At 33.8% G+C, this 18,227-nt stretch overlaps 1 protein-coding gene across 1 annotated transcript in view; it reads left to right on the forward strand.

Annotated features, from left to right (window-relative positions):
- Nucleotides 1–8,244: 8,244 nt before the first annotated feature.
- LOC119258251 (annexin A10-like) overlaps nt 8,245–18,227 on the forward strand; it is a 37,191-nt gene continuing 27,208 nt past the window's right edge. The window contains exons 1-2 of the mRNA XM_037526690.2: nt 8,245–8,326; nt 14,907–15,001. Coding sequence (XP_037382587.1) covers nt 8,287–8,326; nt 14,907–15,001 — 135 coding nt within the window. The 5' untranslated portion in view covers nt 8,245–8,286. The remainder of the gene's footprint in view (nt 8,327–14,906; nt 15,002–18,227) is intronic.

Below are 18,227 nucleotides of genomic sequence, written 5' to 3' on the forward strand. Positions count from 1 at the left end.
TTCCTCACCAGTTACCACCAACTACTCTTTTTTTATGGAAAATTCCTCAGGGTCTCGCACTAATTATGTTCATTTCCTTCCTCCAATTCTCTTTGAATCCACTAATTGGGATTTCACCAACACATTCTACCCAAACTTTCTTGTGAAGGTAAGCAGTGACCTACATGTGCCTGAATCTCATGCCCAATTCTCGTTCCTATTACTAGTTATGTGAGTGTTGTCTGAAACAATTTCCTTTGTGAGGAATGTCCCAAAGATAAATTATTGAAACATTTCTTTCCTGTTTATAATCACTCTTTTGACCATAGCATCCATTATAATGGTTTTAGTATAAATCTTTTGAATATGTCTCAATACAGCATCTATGCCTTAAACCCCAGGTGGCTACTATGTATGTGAAAACTGTATTTTTTCATAAACTAAGACCAAAAAAAAGTAACTTGGAGTTAGTCTTACCTTCTCTCTTTCAGATGTCCCTTACAAATGATTCTTCAATAAAACCTTTTGACTGTACATTCATAATCTAACCACTTCTCACCACTTTCATTACAATTATTCTGGTTATCACCTGCCAATTTTATGCAACTTTCTGCTTCCACTGTGACTCTCACTTCTAAATAGTGAGGACACAATAGTGGATATGATTATCAAAACTCTACCCTTTTGAAACATGCATTCCATGATGTATGAGATCATCATCATTGTGGAATTAGACTAACCCATGGGGTAAGAGGTAAAAACATTGAGGAAGAAATTTTGAGAAATCTTTCAGTCATATGTATAAATTCTACAGCATTGACCATAACAGCAAGAACAATAATAAGGGAAAATTAGTGAAATCACCCCATTTTCCAAAATGCTACCAGTATGAAGATCCTAGGATCAGTGGAAGATAAGACATTTTTCTAACATCCCAACTCTAGATGTGTTCAGCTTCATTTTAATGCTAGAGATTTCAGGGATATAATAAAAGTACCTGGAAAGTTATTTTGATGTTCTACTTCCATTACTAACATTAATATGCTGTGCTAATTTAAGTAAGCATTAGGTTAAGCCCAGAACTCTCTTCAAATTTAAACACTGGGAGTTGCAAAATTCAAGTTACAAAGCAAAGATGATTAACTACTTTTTTTCCACCTAATTAATCAACTCATTTAACAGTGCAGGAAGAAAGTCATCAGATTATCACAAATCACTTTTTAAAACTATACTTCTTTTGTTAATCACAAGATTAAAGTCTTTAAAATTATGTTTGAATATTATGAGTCACAGGTACTTTAATGAGTCATATATTTCTGAGATTTGGTGGAGTTGAAAAGGCAGAGAGAAAAACACCATTTACTCACTGACTTTCCATTCTACAGTGGCACCTCCCAGACCAACACCCAGCCTTATATCTACCATAGTTTCCTCCTATCAGCAGAAATTCCTGTAATCAGAAGTAGGTTAAGACTGATTCACCAAAAATGAAAAGCATGCAGAATTTTTTTAATCAAATATCTAGAGTTCATTTTATCTATCTCCCTGCCTTAACCTCTTCTGATTTGTCTCCAAGGTTTCATTAGACTCTTATTGCTTGTGGACATGACTTTCACATCCACTTAAGACTCTTTCATAAGGCTACTTGAGACCCATTTTCTTTGCCAGCATCCTATTTTATCACAACACCTAGTTGTGAATATATTCTTGCTCAATTATACTTTTATGTCCCTCAGGCATTCTGTTAATTATGCTAGATGGAACCAAACATGACAAGTATCGTGTACAAAGCATAAAATTAAAGGCCATTTGTACATGGGATAATATGTTTCATGTACTCTTATTAAGGAAAAAGTAGGAGAAACTTCATTCACATGTCACTTTGAATTGGCTTTTCATCTTTTGTGAGAATTTATAATAAAGCAAAAGGAAGTCTTAAGGTATTTTATCATCCTATCTCTCAGTTGCAACATTTTTCCATGTTGTACTTAAATAAGCAGAATTAAAAGTTTTAGAGGATATTTTCTAAGTTATAAAAAAAGCACTTTTACCTCAGTTGATACACTGTTCTAAGTACTGTGTATTAGTAATGGTTTTAAAAGTCTATGAATCATATTATATACTGGATGATTCTTATGGTGTTACCATCATTGCAATAGGAATCTCAAATTATTGGTCACTCCTTTAGAGACAATAAATTTATGTATAGTCTTCTAGGCATTCATTTAAGTTGTCAGTCCCTAAATCATATGGTTTTAAAGGATAAATAGAAAACAAAGGTGCTGAAAGATAGACACACTGGCACAGAGGGCAAATAAACCTTTGTGGACTTTTTGTCACATACGTACTGATGGTTATGTGTTAATCAAGCTTGTAGTATGTATATAAAAAACTAAGTATTCACAGTGAACACAGGAGTTCATTCACAGAAAAAAAAAAAAAAGGATCAGATTTATAAACCCACAGTGACTGGTAAAATATTGGTTTGGATATGGGAATTCTGTTGTGCAACCAAAGTCACACCTAAATCTACCATAACATAATGGGCAAAAGAAGCTCCTCAGGCTCTCATTCCCAATTTTTCCATGACGGTCCATTCTATATTGGGGAATAATAGAGTGGCTATGTATTGTATTGATATGCCAAGTCATCCTTCATGATTCAACGACACATTTCATGACTTTACTTACTTAGTCACCCAAGAAATGTCTGAGTCAGCTTCCCTCTCAAAGTTTCAGCCCTTCTCTTAAAAGATGTGCGAGTATTAGCTTTGTGGCCCAGGTCTATTTGCTTCCTTCATTATCTTTATATATTTAGAAAATATTTAAGAGGAAATTAATGCAATACAGAATTGATATAGGAGTTATCAGAATAGGTGTAGTGTACTCTGTAGTGTGGTAAATAGTCTATTTTTCCCTGCTCCAGCCTCCAGAATTAAACATTTCTCCAAAGAACCCTATTTCTCTTGAGGAAATTAAAAAAGCATAATCTGGATGCCAGGATCACCACTTATATGCACTTTCAGAGGACAGAGCAGAAAAATGTATATATATTAACCAATATATCTATGCACATCTATATTTCTGTACATTTGAAGATATCAATGTGCATTATGTATGCATGTATCTATGTATTTATTTTTACTAGTATGTGTTTAATCTATCTACCTACCCCCCTCTCTATTGGTCCATGGAAAATACTCTCACATTCTATATCCCAACAACCTCTGGGAGTACAATTCAGTATTCCTACTGAAACCACCTCTCCTCACTTAAATCAGCTACTTGGTCATACAATCTCAGCTTTACTCTTTTCCAGTGTGAGTTCACTTTGCTCTCTAAACTCCATGAACATATATCATGTTCCCTAGTGCTCTCCTTGATGATGCTATCACTACCCTTCACATTTCACTTCATTTTCCATGGAAAAGCAGGAAGATCTCACAGAACAATATTACCTCCATCCAAATAAAGTCTATCTGTAATTTTAAATAAAGTCCCTTTACTGAAAGCTGAAGATTTTTTAATTCATTTATATTTTATTTTATACATATTTTACATCATTTTTCATTTTTTCACAATGTATGCATTTTCATCTTCGTTATAGCCCCCATACAATTCCCACACCCCCCTTATTTTGACTCTAATCTTTCCTCCCCTTACCTCCTCCCCACCCCGTAGTGTGTCTCTGGTATACAGTTGCTTGTTGATTTTGATTTTTACTTTATTATAATTAGTCTTTTTCCTGGTCCCTTATTTAGGTTTTCTAAAAACTTGCTATAAGTGAGACCATCTGGTGTTTTTCTTTTTCTTTCCGGCTTATTTCGCTGAGCATGATCCCTTTCAGCTCCATCTGTGTTGCTGCAAATTGTATGAGTTTATCTTTTTTGATTCCTGAGTAATATTCTATTGTGTACATGTACCACATCTTCTTGATCCAGTCATCTATTTTTGGGCATTTGGGTTGTTTCCATAGCTTAGTATTTTAAATAGGGCTGCTGTAAACATAGGGGTTCAGGTGCCCTTTTGAATTAATGATTCTGTGTCCCTTGTGTAAATACCTAGGAGTGAAATTGCTGGATTATATGAAAGCTCCATCTTTAGCAGGTTGAGGAATCTCCACACAAGAAAGCTGAAGAATTTTTAATTTGCAGGACACTTCCTATTTTTGAAATGGATTGCAGTACTTTGAAAGTGCTAGCTACTAAACTCTCCAAATATGTCAAATTAAAGTGTCTGAAATTTTAATATCACTATTCAATTAAGATCTGTAACATTATTGTGTAGAAACTATTCTAATAAATTTATGGAATTATAAATTTTAATTATAAATTTATGGAATATAATTATTCACAAATTAAATGTCAGCATTTAATCTACACCTTGGTTTTTCCATTAGTATTTCCAGTATGGAATATTCTGGTTTCTCATAAGATCACATAACTAATACTCCCAATATGAGAGGTCCCTTTACATTTGAAGATGTGACCTTCTATTGCCTGAATTTTTAATTTTTTCTTTATTATTTTCTTTCATAGCACTATTCTCTCCCAGATACATAAACACTAAATGTCCTGAATTATGCTCTCCATATTTTTTCTTTCATAATTCATGAATTCATCTCTATTCCTTTTTCTGATTAAATATTGTGAGACTACACAGAATCAAGTAATCATTTCTTATATTCCTTATTAATTAGCAATAGTAACGTGAAAAATCTATGATCCTTTATACCACTATATCTATTCTTTTCTAGTAACTTCATTGATACTCTTTAATTACAGAACTATAATAGCCCTAAAGTTTTGCCTTCTATTTATTCAGGCAGAATGTTACTTTAAATTTCCTAATTCACCAAATGGGAGCTCCCAAATTTGGTTGACTGGAAACCACAAATCCCTCATTAACAAGTAAACATTCAAGTAGCTCTAACACCAATTCTGAAATAAGTTTTCTCAAAAATGAACATGATGAACAATTAGAACAATGTATTCTCCAAAATAATTTGTAAAAAATGCCCCAGACTGTAAATGTACATATATAATTAAGTTGTATTATTTCCATTTTTAGCAGGAATAAGTCATATTACACCACAGTTTCTTATTAGTCTTTGTCTTACCATTTATGTATTAACTTCCCATGAACATGACTGAATTATATAAAGGTTGGGGGGCCTGTTGTAGAGTTTTGAAGAAAAAAGTTTCAGAAATGCACACTAAGTCTTATTAGCATGAGGTTCTAACTAACCAAATTTTCAAGAAGAGTAAATAAAATCACTAGTGCCATTGTTTTAGCTGAAATATTTATGTAGAGTATCATCTGGTGACCAATTTCACAGTGGTGCCAGCCCTGTGTTTCTATGATGATGTTTCTATGAGCACTATTCAGGGGAGGAAGCTATTGTAACTCTGCAGGTTTTTGTTAACTTTGATTTATGTCATCTCTCAGCTTTTGCAAAATCCCTGAGACCAATTTTAGTGTGAAGTAAATGTAATGTGATTGCTCTTGTAGAACAGGAGGGTTTGCATGAATGCACCAGTGTTCTGCCTTTTCTAATAAGTCATACCAATGAATGGGGAGTGGTTACCTAAATAATTCAGAATTGGCTGATGTTTCACTGAAAGGTAGGTTTTTAAGCTTTATAAGAATAGTTTCTGTACTACAGTGAATTTCTTCCTAAGAAACTTTTTATGATATGGAAAGAAATTTTTAGAGGTTTATGCATGTACATGTATGAAGATTATCTCTTTCCTCTTAATTCTGAAGTATTTTATTAGATTTTTGGATATAATTTATCATCTTCAATCTAAAATCAGTTGTGCATATCTATTTCATTTACAATAAAGCTAAAATAACATGTAGCAGAACCAACTACAAATACTGTTTAACTTTCTTCAAAGAATAACCAAATAAATTTACAGGAGATGTGATTAGCTATTATATGTAAAACTAAGATGAAGTCCTAAGGTAACTTAAGTTACACAGAAAATATCTGCATAAATATAAGAAATTATTTTACCTCTGAACACAAAATGACTTATGCAATTTTTCAACATAAGAAGTTGGAAACTTTAATTCTATACAATAAGTAAGGTACAATTGTATTAATATATACACACAAAACTACAATAAGTAAGGTACAATTGTATCAATATATACATGCTTTTTCAATCTAATGGACTATGATGAAAGAGCCAAGAGTATACAATGAAGAAAGGACAAATGGTGTTGGAAAAAGTGAAAAACCACATGCAGAATAATGAAACTAGACCACTCTCATCCCACACACAAAAATAAACTCAAAATGGATTAAGGACTTAGATGTAAGACCTGAAATCATAAAATACATAGAAGAAAATACTGGTAAAACACTCCATGATATTGGTTTCAGTAATGTCTTTGGGGACTCGACTCCAATAGAAAGTAAAATAAAAGCAAAAGTAATCAAATGTGACTGCTCAACTTTTTCATTCTCCCCTTCCGTGGTAAGACCCATTCTCTAATACCTATGTCAGTTACATCTCTTCAAATCAATGACATTTTGACATGGTCTCCAACCCTCATAATAGAAACATAAGAGTAATACGAGGAGAGAGAGGAGTGTTTCTGATTGACATCAAGTGAGTAGCAAATAATTACCTTTTATTGGATTGTCTGAAAGGTAAATTAACTGGGAATTTGCACCCAAATTTTTAGCCTAGTTATAACATCATACAGTTTACAAGAAAATTCCAGGTATGCAATTTAAATATTGAGCAGTCTACACTAATGTCAATATATCACATTTAGCCGATTTCAAGTTAATTTGATAAGAGTGCTGGATTTTCAGGCTAGAGATTTTTGAACTCCAGCACTCCTGGATTAGCTATCAATAAATAAACATAAAGCATTTATTGAGTTACTTGATAGTATATGGTAAAACAGCTTCATAAGCAAAAGATAAGTAATTTTATACAGTCTATATTCAGGTAGAAATAATAACTTCGAAATTTTTTCTATCAGCAAAAAAAAAAATATTATTATTTACTCAGAGGGTAGATACAAAAACCAACTTTAAATCTATATATTACTCCTCTCTTCTGTATAGTGAGTTTATGTGGCAGAATATTCCATCCTTTAAAAACAGAGTATTTTTTATTCTTCTGTCAAAACCTTAATTCACAGAAGACTAGAAGCAAAGATTATATTTTGATTATTTTGTGGGAAGAATTCAAATTGAAATGACAGGCATTAAAATTTATTTTGCCTTAGACAACTGACACTATTTCTAAGTCTGCCAATTTTCAAAAGAAGAAAAGAGAAAATAATTTTAGTGTATATGTTATTATTTTTCATGTGACATTGGAATGTCTGCTTTTTTCCACATTTTCAATTTACTCTAAGATCAAAATAATAGAAACATGGATATTAAAAAAAAAGACATGACTTTTGAAGATACAAACACTGAAAAAGTCTGACTCTTGCAGAAGTTTAAAACACTGTCATTGGTTTAAATTAAAATACATCCCTATGTTCTTACGCACACTGACAACAAACAGAGATGAGCTCCTCTTCTTAATAAAGTCAGATTTAAAGTCAGATTGAGATTGATAGTTCTCTCATGTGGAGTATGATGAGATGGTGCTTTATCCTGACTGAGTCTGTCTAAAATAACAGACAATGTGGATTCAAAGCCTAACTTGAATGATCTGCCATTTTATTATTGACAAATTTAAATGGAACATCAATCAGGTTTTTGTGTTCTCCTGATGTTGCATCCTTCAGCTAAAAAATGTTTTTATCTATGTTACCTAGATTTTTCTGAATCCCATAATCCAAACTCAAAATCTTAATTTCCTCTAATATGCTTTTAGGGGTCATGGTGCATGAAAGAGCTGTGGTAGCAAATGTCACTTTTAATTCATGAATAATATGAATCCCCCAATACAGTTTTCTCTTCCATGTCCACAAAATAGTTTCCAGTTTCTAAGAAAATGCTTACTATTTACTAAGAAGAAATTTATTTGATTCTTGCATATTTCCATTATTTATTATTTTATCTGTTTGCTAGATAAAAACAGGTGCCAATATAGAAGAGACAAGTGAATTTAAAAAAATACAATCAAGATTGCTCTCTGAAGTCAATGAATAAAACACTTTTGTTTGGATTTATGTATTGCTCAACTTAAGTATATGTAATATATGAATTTTTCACTTACCTGAAAAAAATATATTGAAAATTTTCACACAAAATCCCACAGTCACTCTCATGGATTCTTCTCTATAGGTGCAAGGAACCATCTTCCCTGCTCCCAATTTCAATCCCATAATGGATGCCCAAATGCTAGGAGGAGCACTTGAAGGATTTGGTGAGCTTGATGATTTCTATTGTCTTTATTGCATATGTTATTTTTGCTTTAACTTGTTTTATGAGTGTAAAATGGGCATAAATACTTACATGTGAGATGACAGATTTATTTTTAATCTGGGCAAAGAAGTATAATAAATATAATAGTGAAAAGATTGCCATTCTAAATTGAAATTTGATTTTAATTGTTTTTATGTCTTTAAATGTCTTATTAAATTTCAACCAAAACCTTGATCTATATTAAAACATCCTTCTTTGTCTTTATTTTTCTAGCCTATTTTGCTACTTCTAGTTCCAGTCAGATCAAATTTCTTGCTTTTCTTCCAAATAGCTCTGTTTTTCCACATCTCTGTAAACTGATCCAATACTCCCTGCACCTGGAAAGCTATTTTCTTCTCTTGCCTCTTTGCCTCCAAATTCTTTTCTTCAAGAATCTGTTTAAATGAGTCTCTATGAAACATTCTCTGGACATTCCAAACTTAACCAGCTATGCCAAACCACAGGCACCCTGCCTCAGCATCACTGATATCTTACTCACTGTGCTTGTCCTTCTGGCCATTTGATGATTGGTCGGTGAGTTCCCAGGGCATAGAATCTGGAGTCCAGGTGTTTCATAAATGAATGTTCAATGAAAGATACTTGCCCCACCCATGCACTTTTAAAACTACTTATATTGCTTCTATTATATATTATATAGCTAGTAATATATAATTGCCTCTTATATAATTGCTAAATTATCTACAAGATACCCAAGACAACTGGAACTATTTTTATTCTACGTGCCTAAATCTTGACTTTATAAATATCAATTTTAATTTTAAATATATATATATATATATTTATACATATTAGTATGCTTAGCCTTGCCTTGTTCCAGGTCTTCACCATAAAGTATGATGTCAGATATAGAGTTTTCATAAATCATCTTTATAAATAATAAAGTCCCCTCAACTCCTAACTTGCTAAGAGTTTTCATCTTAAAGAGGTATTAGTTTTTGGCAAATTATTTTTCTTTATTTGTTGATATAATCATGTTTTTTTCTTCTAATTCCACTGATATATTAAATGAATTGATTTTTGAATATTGAACCAGCCTTGTATGTTGGACTAAATCCTAATTATTCTCAATGTACAATTCTTTTCAAACATTTTTAACTGGATTGCTAATTTTTTAATGATGTTTAATTCTATGTTCATGTGATTTGTTGGTCTGTAAATTTCTTGTAATGATTCTCTGATTTTGATATTAGGATAATGCTGACCTAATAGAATGAGTTTAGGAAGTATTCCCTCTGGTTTTATCTCATGGAAGAGACTAAAAAATTGCTTTAATTTCATTCTTTGAAAGTTCAGTAGAATTCACCAGTGAACACATAAGGGTCTAGCATTTTCCAATTTGACAGATTACTCAGTACTGATTCTATTTCTTTGATAGATATAGGCCTATTCAGATGGTTTATCTTGCTTTGTGTGAATTTGGGTAGATTGTATCCTTGAAGGAACTGATCCCTTTCTTCTAAATTATCAAGTTTATGGCTACACAGTTATTTTTAGTATTCTGTTGTTATACTTTTTGTGTGTTTGTAGTTGATCTGGCTAGAAACTTCTCAATTTTACTGGCCTCAAAAAAAAAAAAAACTGCTTTGGGGTATACTGATTTTCTCTATTGATATCCTATTTTCAATTTCATTGATATCTGCTCTAATTTTTGCTTTCTACTGTTTAAATTTAGTTAGTTCTGTTTCTCTAATTTCCTAAAGTAGAAGTTTAAATTGTTAATTTTAGATCTTTATTTCCCAGAAATATATTCGAAGCCATAAATGTTCCTGTAAACATTGCACTTGTATTCCACAAATTTTAATAGGTTGTATTTTCATTTTCATTTAGTTGGAATTTTTTTTAAATCTCTTGAGAGTTCTTCTTTGCCCCAGGTGTTATTAAAGAGTATGATGTTTGATCTCCAAATATTTGGAAACTTCCCACCAGATAGCTTTTATTGATTTTTAATTTAATGCCATTGTATCTGAGAGGATATTTTGTATAGTGTCTATTATTTTAAACTAAGGCGTGTTTTATGCGTTGGAAGGTAGTTTTTCTTGGTTAATATTCATATTGATTGTGTTGTTGAGTTTAACCATGCCCTTTCTGACTTTCTGTCTGCTGGATCAGTCCATTTCTGTAAAAGAGATATTAAAGTTTCCAGACACAATAATAGATTTTACATATTTCTCCTAGGAATTCTATCAGTTTTTGCCTCACATATTTTGGTGCTCTTTTGTTCATCATATACACCTTAGGATTTGCTACATCTTCTTTAAGAATTGACCTCATCATCATTATGTAATGACCCACTCTATCTCTGGTAATTTTCCTTTCTCTGAAATTGTTTGTTAAAATCCAGGTAGATAGTCCAGCTTTCTTTTAATTGTTAGCTTGATACATCTTCCTTCATCATTAATTTTAATCTATCTGTGTCTTTATATTTGAAGATTTTATAGGCCACTCAGTACTTTAGATTTGGAAATCACCTGAAATTTTAGTGATAATTATTCTTTTGCCTAATAGACCATATTTGCCTAGCTGATCACACAGGCAATGTTCATTTTTCACAGATTTCATATTTGCCAAATCTTTCCACTTGTTAAAATGTTTTCATAATTCCAACAAGTAATTTAATTGTCATTAAATAGATATAAACAAAGAGGTGAAAAATTTGAGTCACCGCTACACGTACTCCCAGTTGAGACTGTTTAAGCTCTCAGCTATTAATGCTATAAGCAAGGTTCCATTTTGCAATCTATTTAGTGTTACATTTTTGCATTTTAGTGCTTTTTGTTGATGATTTTACTCTTTAAAATAACTCTCAGCCTAGTGCTTAAGTGCTCTCTTGTTCCAAAGCACAAGTATTAGTGAGAAACTATATGCATTAGATAAGCTTCATTCACAGATCAGTTCTAATGCTGTTAACCAAGTCTTTAATGTCAATGAATTGATAATACAATATAGCCAGGTATCATCTGAAATAATATCTGATCATTTTTTAATTCAGTGTTCAGCTTTCTTCTGTAAGTATTGCTGGCTGATTTAATACTGCATAAAAATCTTCACTTTCAAGGTGAAACAAATACTACAGATCAGGATGTTGCAGAAAAGCTTAAAAAATACCTCCTACATTTTACAGGGGAAAAGGGTGTGTGGAAGATAGGTTTTCAATGCTCATTAGACTTGTATGTTTTATAAGGATGCTGGAAAACAAGCATATGTAATGTAAAAGGCATTTCTGTTGACAAAAATATTGTGACCAAAGAGGAGTAAAAACCTACTTCTGTATTTTCTCCAGGAACAACAATTCAATATTTAAGTCTGTTCATGGCAACCATATATATTATAAGTACCCCAGATAACAAGAATCAACTGGTACATAATAAAAACTAAATAAAATTGCTATGGTTCATGTGACCAGGCTTTACTGATTAAACCAGGAAAAAAAGAATTATCTAGAAATTCTGGCACCAATGTGATGAGGAGAAAAACATAAAATGACTTAAAAAGATATTAATTTTTTATTATTTGCAGAGGATATCATTATGCATCTTAAAATTCATGAGTTTGATTGAAATTATGACAGTAAAATAATTTTTCTGGTGCCAAGGTAAACATCACATATAATATGATTTATTTAATGACATTTAAGCCATTATGTGTTAAGGGCAAAATAAGGTAACTTGAAACATAAGTAGAAATGTAAAATACAAATCATTTTAACAAAGTTTCTGTTCACAAAATCTCAACAGTTATTTACAAGTTCCGTTAGGGAAAAAAAAGTAATTTGATATATATGTCATGTTAGTGAAGAAAGACAACTATGTTGATTCCTAAGTTTACAATTATTTTCATTAAGAATTTTCATTACAATTTTCAAAATTCATATAAAATTATTCTACATAGGTCTGCAAGAATTACTACAAATACCTTGAAAAATAAATAATAATTAAGAGAGGTAGGCTATGGATAATCTCAACAGAACAAAAAAAGAAGACTATAAAATGTGTGATGACAGTAAAAATAAGAGTGAATATAATTAAAAATTTTTATTAATAAAAATGTATTCATTTGGAAATGTCCATCAGTTAACAGATTCCTCTAAAACTATTAAAAGTAGTTTGAGTCCAAGGTTTTAACTGGGCCACCTCATTATTCTGTCTCTTCCCTAGAGGCTATCTTTTTTTCTCACAAACCATAAATTCATTGTTTGGAGCTGATGTTATACCTTCCTCCCTCCATTTTACAGCTTCCAGACCATTTCCCCTGCATAAAACACACTGCTCTTCCTCTTATTTCTGGTTGACACAAACATTTACGTAAAGCTTACACACTTGCCCTATATTTCAGCACCTGCTTTGTAGCTTTCTTTTGATCCTAAGACTACAAGGATACCTTTAATTTTTTTAAGTGATCTCATTAACATCTAAGCTTTTCCATTCATTTTTCTCCTCCTCTCATCCTGTCAAAGAAAAATTCCACCCAACAGAATTAAGCAGGTTAAAGAAGACTTTATTGTAAGCTATTGCAATAGGGGAAAGAAACTGGACTCAGTTCCTCTGGGAAAAAAAGAAGGCAAGAAGGTTTTTAAGCAACTAGAATAAGCTAGAGGAAGCATAGTGGAGTGCACTGGCCAGTGGCAGCATTGGTCACTGTGATTTTGTGGCAGGGTGATCCCTGGGGTTTCTGTGTTCCCTAGTGGGGGAAGGGATGGGGGAATCAGGGGTGGAGCTGGCAGGGAAGAGAGGCTAAAGGGACTGAGAGGAAAAGGGGGGAGTAGGGGAGCCTTGGGGGAAGCGCTGAGAGGCCTGTGAAGTGTCAAGAGGCTGCATTAGTTTCTCAGCCTTGGGCTTGTGCTAGGGACTTGGTGGGGGCATGGAAGGACACACTTGAAAGAGCCTCCATGAGGCGGCTGACAATGGCAGCCCTTTCCTTCCAGACTTGTCTAGCCTCTTCTGCCCCTCTCCTATGGGTCCCCACCAGAAGATGCCTTAGACTTGAGGCAAGCTTTTGGGCCTCAGCAGTCCTGCTTTGGGCCAACCCTGTTTGGTGGGGCATTTACACATGAGGGTATGGGTAATTTGGGGTGTTTAATTGGAAACTATTTTTAATTATATTCTATTACACACAAATTGTATTAAAGTTATTGTCTATTGAAGGTCTCACACACGAGAATATGTTTTGTCTGGATGAGGCAAATAGCAGAACCCATTTAGAGCAGGCAGGTTTGCAGCTTTCAGGGTACTCCTCATGCAGGCCTGTAACAATTTGACCACCTGTGTTTAATTGGCATTAATGGAGTTTAGGCACCCACCCTCTTCATAGTCCAGGAAGTAGGAACTTTATCACTTGATGATTACACATAGTTTCAAAGGGATCGCTTCCAAGACCTTGAGAAAAATATTTTGGGATTTTAAAATTATGAAAGGTGGGGTAAAGATTTACATATCAAAGATATAAAGTATTTATAACTGCACATTTTTCAGAGTAAATGCTCTCTGATAAGGGAGATGAAGGACCTGTTGTCTAAATCTGTCTAAATTTTAGTCAAGCCAAGAGAAATGCTAAGGCTTTCTTGGTCACTCTACTGTGACTATAATTACAGCCAAATTTAAACTAGTTGTACATTCTGGTGGCATGTCAATCAACTCTAAGATTTGCTATCTGAGAGAGGGGAGGCTGGATAGCTCAGAAACAGTCTCTATTACTGGTGAGAGCATCTATGTTCCTTGCAAACCATGAGAGGTTCACATCATCCTTCAGAAAGGCGATATCCCTTGGACTTTCACAATTTCCTTCTCCATTGCGCTTCTTTTTTTGGAAGGTTTTGAACTACAGCAGCCATTTTTGTGTTGATATATGTTCACCATAAGCCATAATCTAACTAAAAGGAAAGCAGTTGTGCCCTTTTAAATATTAATTAAGCTTGAAGGTCAGAGAAGTCTTTCTTTGAGGAGTAAAAGAAAAAGTTGGGGGGAAAGAACATAATCTTTACTCCTTTATATATATATATATTTTTTTTTTTTAAAGATTTATTTATTGATTGATGTATACAAGCACTGGGTACAGTCAGAAGCGCGGGGCGGTGAGAGAATTCACCAGAGCCAGAGCAGGGAGCAGAGCAGGCAGAAGGACCAAGTACACTGCTGAGGGGAGCAGCGGGCAGCAGGAGAGGTCTGCGTACCATGTGGGACCCTCATCAGTGGCCGGGGAGCAACCGGGGATTGAACCAGTGCTGCAGAGGCCGCGGGCAGCTTCGCAACCCAGCGCTCAACCGCTGCGCCACCGGGGAGGCCCTCCTTTATATTTTTAATGGGTCTTTTCAAAGAAAAACTGTAGCAACAGCATTAAAACAAGAGACAGGAAGAACCTAGGTTTCAGCAAGTGTTGCTGTGCAAATTCCAATTTTAGTTAAAACCACTCACTGCTTTAAGCACCATTAGGGATACTGTTTGCACTTTGGGTGTATTCTTAGGCAGTGCTCCTTCCTAATTACAGAGCAGCAACTTCACTGATCTTCAAATATTACTATTTTCCAGGCTGTGACAAAGACATGCTGATTGACATTCTAACGCAACGTTGTAATGCACAAAGACAGATGATTGCAGGGGCGTACCAGAGCATGTATGGCCGGGTAAGGGCTCTTTATCTTGACCTATTTCTAAGGCAAACTCCTGAGAAATAATAACACTCTCACAGAACAGAATCTGTTACTCTTTTTGGTCTTAAAGACTACAAAGGTTAGGGGCTTCATTGTATGTCAGACATAGTTCCCATGCCTTTAACATGCTTCAAGACATGAAAGAATAATGTGTCATCACGTATCTATGTGTGAGGTATGTTCACACTCACAGGGTCTCCACCAGGCCTCCCCAAATCACCCAGCTTCCTGAAATGAAAAGTTTTCATAGCCTTCTACTGTCAGTTGGTCCAATTAGGCTAAAAATGTGACTCTGGAAACACCCCCATGTGGAGTGTTAGGGAAGGCAGAAAAAAGACTAATGATCACTAGGGCAAAAAAAATAAAAAATAAGATCTTTGTCTGCAGTTCTCCACAGGTCCTCACCTAAGTCTCAACCAGAATGAATTCTCTGCTAGCTTTCCTTCTCACAGCATGCAGTTACAGAGACCATTAAAAAAGAATGGCAGTTTAAAAATAGTTTAAGGCAATAAAACTATCCACAGTGCTTTAAAGTAATCACATTCTAATTTCAAAGTAAGTGCCATTAAAGATTCCTTTCTTTTGTTATGCATTTAAACCACAGATTCAGAACAAAAACTCTTCAGGCCAAAGGGCCTGAAATAGCAATTACTTTGTCAACTAAGCATTATAGATGAAACTTTATAGGGTTAGTCCACACAAATTTACTCCATCTCTAAACCTCAGTCTTTGATCAATTGTAATACTTGAAATAAAGAACAGCCTTTCTGTTTTAGAGTGAATTAATAATCCAAAAAGCCACCACTGCTAGTAAAATTAGTTGAATTAAACCACAGAAGGAAATCAGTTATGCTTTTATTTCCCAGGTAAAACTTACATTTCTAAGATACCACTACTAGTTTTCTTTTGAAAGAGAATATAAAATCTATAAAAGCTGCAGCATTAGTAAGTTAATACTGTTTTAATATGCACACTGCTCTGGGAGGGATTATTTTTTAGTATTGTTTTATTACATGTTTTATATATATCTGATATAATAATACTATTATTACAATGTCAATACTGTGTAAGTTTTAGGAATACAGCTTCACACCTCTTCAAACGTATGATACCTCACTATGTGCACCATCGAACTTCTTATAACTGTTTGTTATTTGGCTTATATCCTTATATTCCATATACCAGTAAAATCGTATGATGTTTGCATTTCTTCTGACTTATTTCACTTAGCATAACCCTTCAACTTCCACCCATGTTGTTGCAAATGGTAAGATTTCATCTTCTCTACAGCTGAGTAGTATCCCATTGAATGTATACATCCATTTATTCATTCATCCATTGATGACACTTACGTCATTTCCACATGTCTATTATCATAAATAGCTGCAATTAACATAGGCTGTCTCTATCTTTTCCAACTAGTATTTTCTTATTCTTCAAATAAAAACCTAGAAGTAGAATTGCGGGATCATGAGGTAGCTGTTTTTAAAAATTTTTAGGGACCTCCATACTGTTTTCCAAAATGGTTGCACTAATTTACATTCTCATCAACAGTGTACAAAAGTTTTTCTCCACACTTTCACCAATACATGGTGTTTCATATCTCTTGGATAATAGCCATTCTCACAATTGTGAGATGATATTGTGGTTTTGATTTGCATTTCCCTAACAATAAATGATGAACATTTTCTCATGTTTCTATTTATATCTTTGTCTTCTTTGAATAAGTATCTTTTCAGATCCTCTGCCCCCTTTCTGATTGGATTATTTGGCTTTTTCTTGTTGATTTGTATGAATTTCTTATATACATATATATAATGATAGAAATTTATTTTGACCCAAAGATTTACATACATCATTGCTTATTATACATGAGGTTGAGTTTAAAATATTACTTTATTAATCTCTAAAAAAAATACATTAAAGTATATTAAATCAATTAAGAAATCTGGTGCTTACACTCAAGGAAACTAGAATCTATTAAAGAATGTTTATTGAACCACCTTTCATTATACATTTGAAGTCTCAAAGTTTATTAAACTATTGTTTTTGATGCTTATACTATATAAATTATAATTAAATACTATATATATTATATCATATCCTCCAATTATATAATAATATAATAATCTATATTTCATAGGCAAGCTTGACTAAGACACTAAATGACACACACTGGAGGATAAGAAGTCAGGCTGGTCCCTGTCCTCTGAAATACTCTGGTCACACAATCATTAATCAAGTCTCATAATTACTTCTCCTATCACATGTCTCTCTTCTTCCCCTTATTTACAGTCTTGATTTAAACCTTCACCACTTGGTGCCAGGACTAATGCCAGAACTCCCAAATGGTCACTGCTACCTCCAGTCCCTTTCCACTCTGGTCACCCTCCACAGTGAAGTCAAAATGACTCCATATTTCACAAGTCACTTTGCCACTTTAATCCCTGACTGTTTAGCTTATTCCTCCCTCACAAATACCTTTATGTCCAGAGAATAAACCCAAATGCCTTCTATGATCATAGATGACTTGTTTTATTTCTGTTCTCCATCTTAATCTCTCTAACCCCTTCCTCACATACTTTTAAGTGCTGCCAACAGTACAAGTCATGGGAGTGTCTCATCAATCTTCAGTGTCTTGAGTCTCCATTCCAAACACCACATATCTACTTAACTTTCCAGATACAAGACATCTTTCCTCATACAACCACACCCCAAACTGAGTGAAGAGATTCGTGTTGCTGAATCCTTTAGGTAAAGTCCCCTTCATACCTAAGAAAACACTGGTGAACTAGTTTTGTATTTCTTTCCCATTACTAGAGTCTAAATCCTTGAACTCTGGAATATTTCTTGTTCACCCTACAGCTTAGCAAAAATGTCACCCACTTAGATTGCCTAATTACTGCTAACAGAGTGATAATGTGAAAGACCCAGTTAAACCACATCTCCTCTTATAACCTCTTATAATTAGTGGTTTGGTTGCCTCTAGAAACTCCTGATGTCACTCACCCTAGGCTCTGGTCTAGCTGCTACCTACTGGCTCCCAGAGTTATCTGTGCATATTCATGGACTTGCCACACTGGGTATTGCTGGTTTACTTTTATCTCTTGCCAACTAGAATGTAAATAGGAGGCCAGGTTATTTGCTGCTGTTGATCCAGAGCTCATTCTAGGATCGGACATAGAAGAGGCATTTCATT

The sequence above is a fragment of the Talpa occidentalis genome, unplaced genomic scaffold (genome assembly GCF_014898055.3).
Source record: "Talpa occidentalis isolate TD23 unplaced genomic scaffold, MPIMG_talOcc4v2.1 talOcc4.4, whole genome shotgun sequence".
Classification (NCBI taxonomy): domain Eukaryota; kingdom Metazoa; phylum Chordata; class Mammalia; order Eulipotyphla; family Talpidae; genus Talpa; species Talpa occidentalis.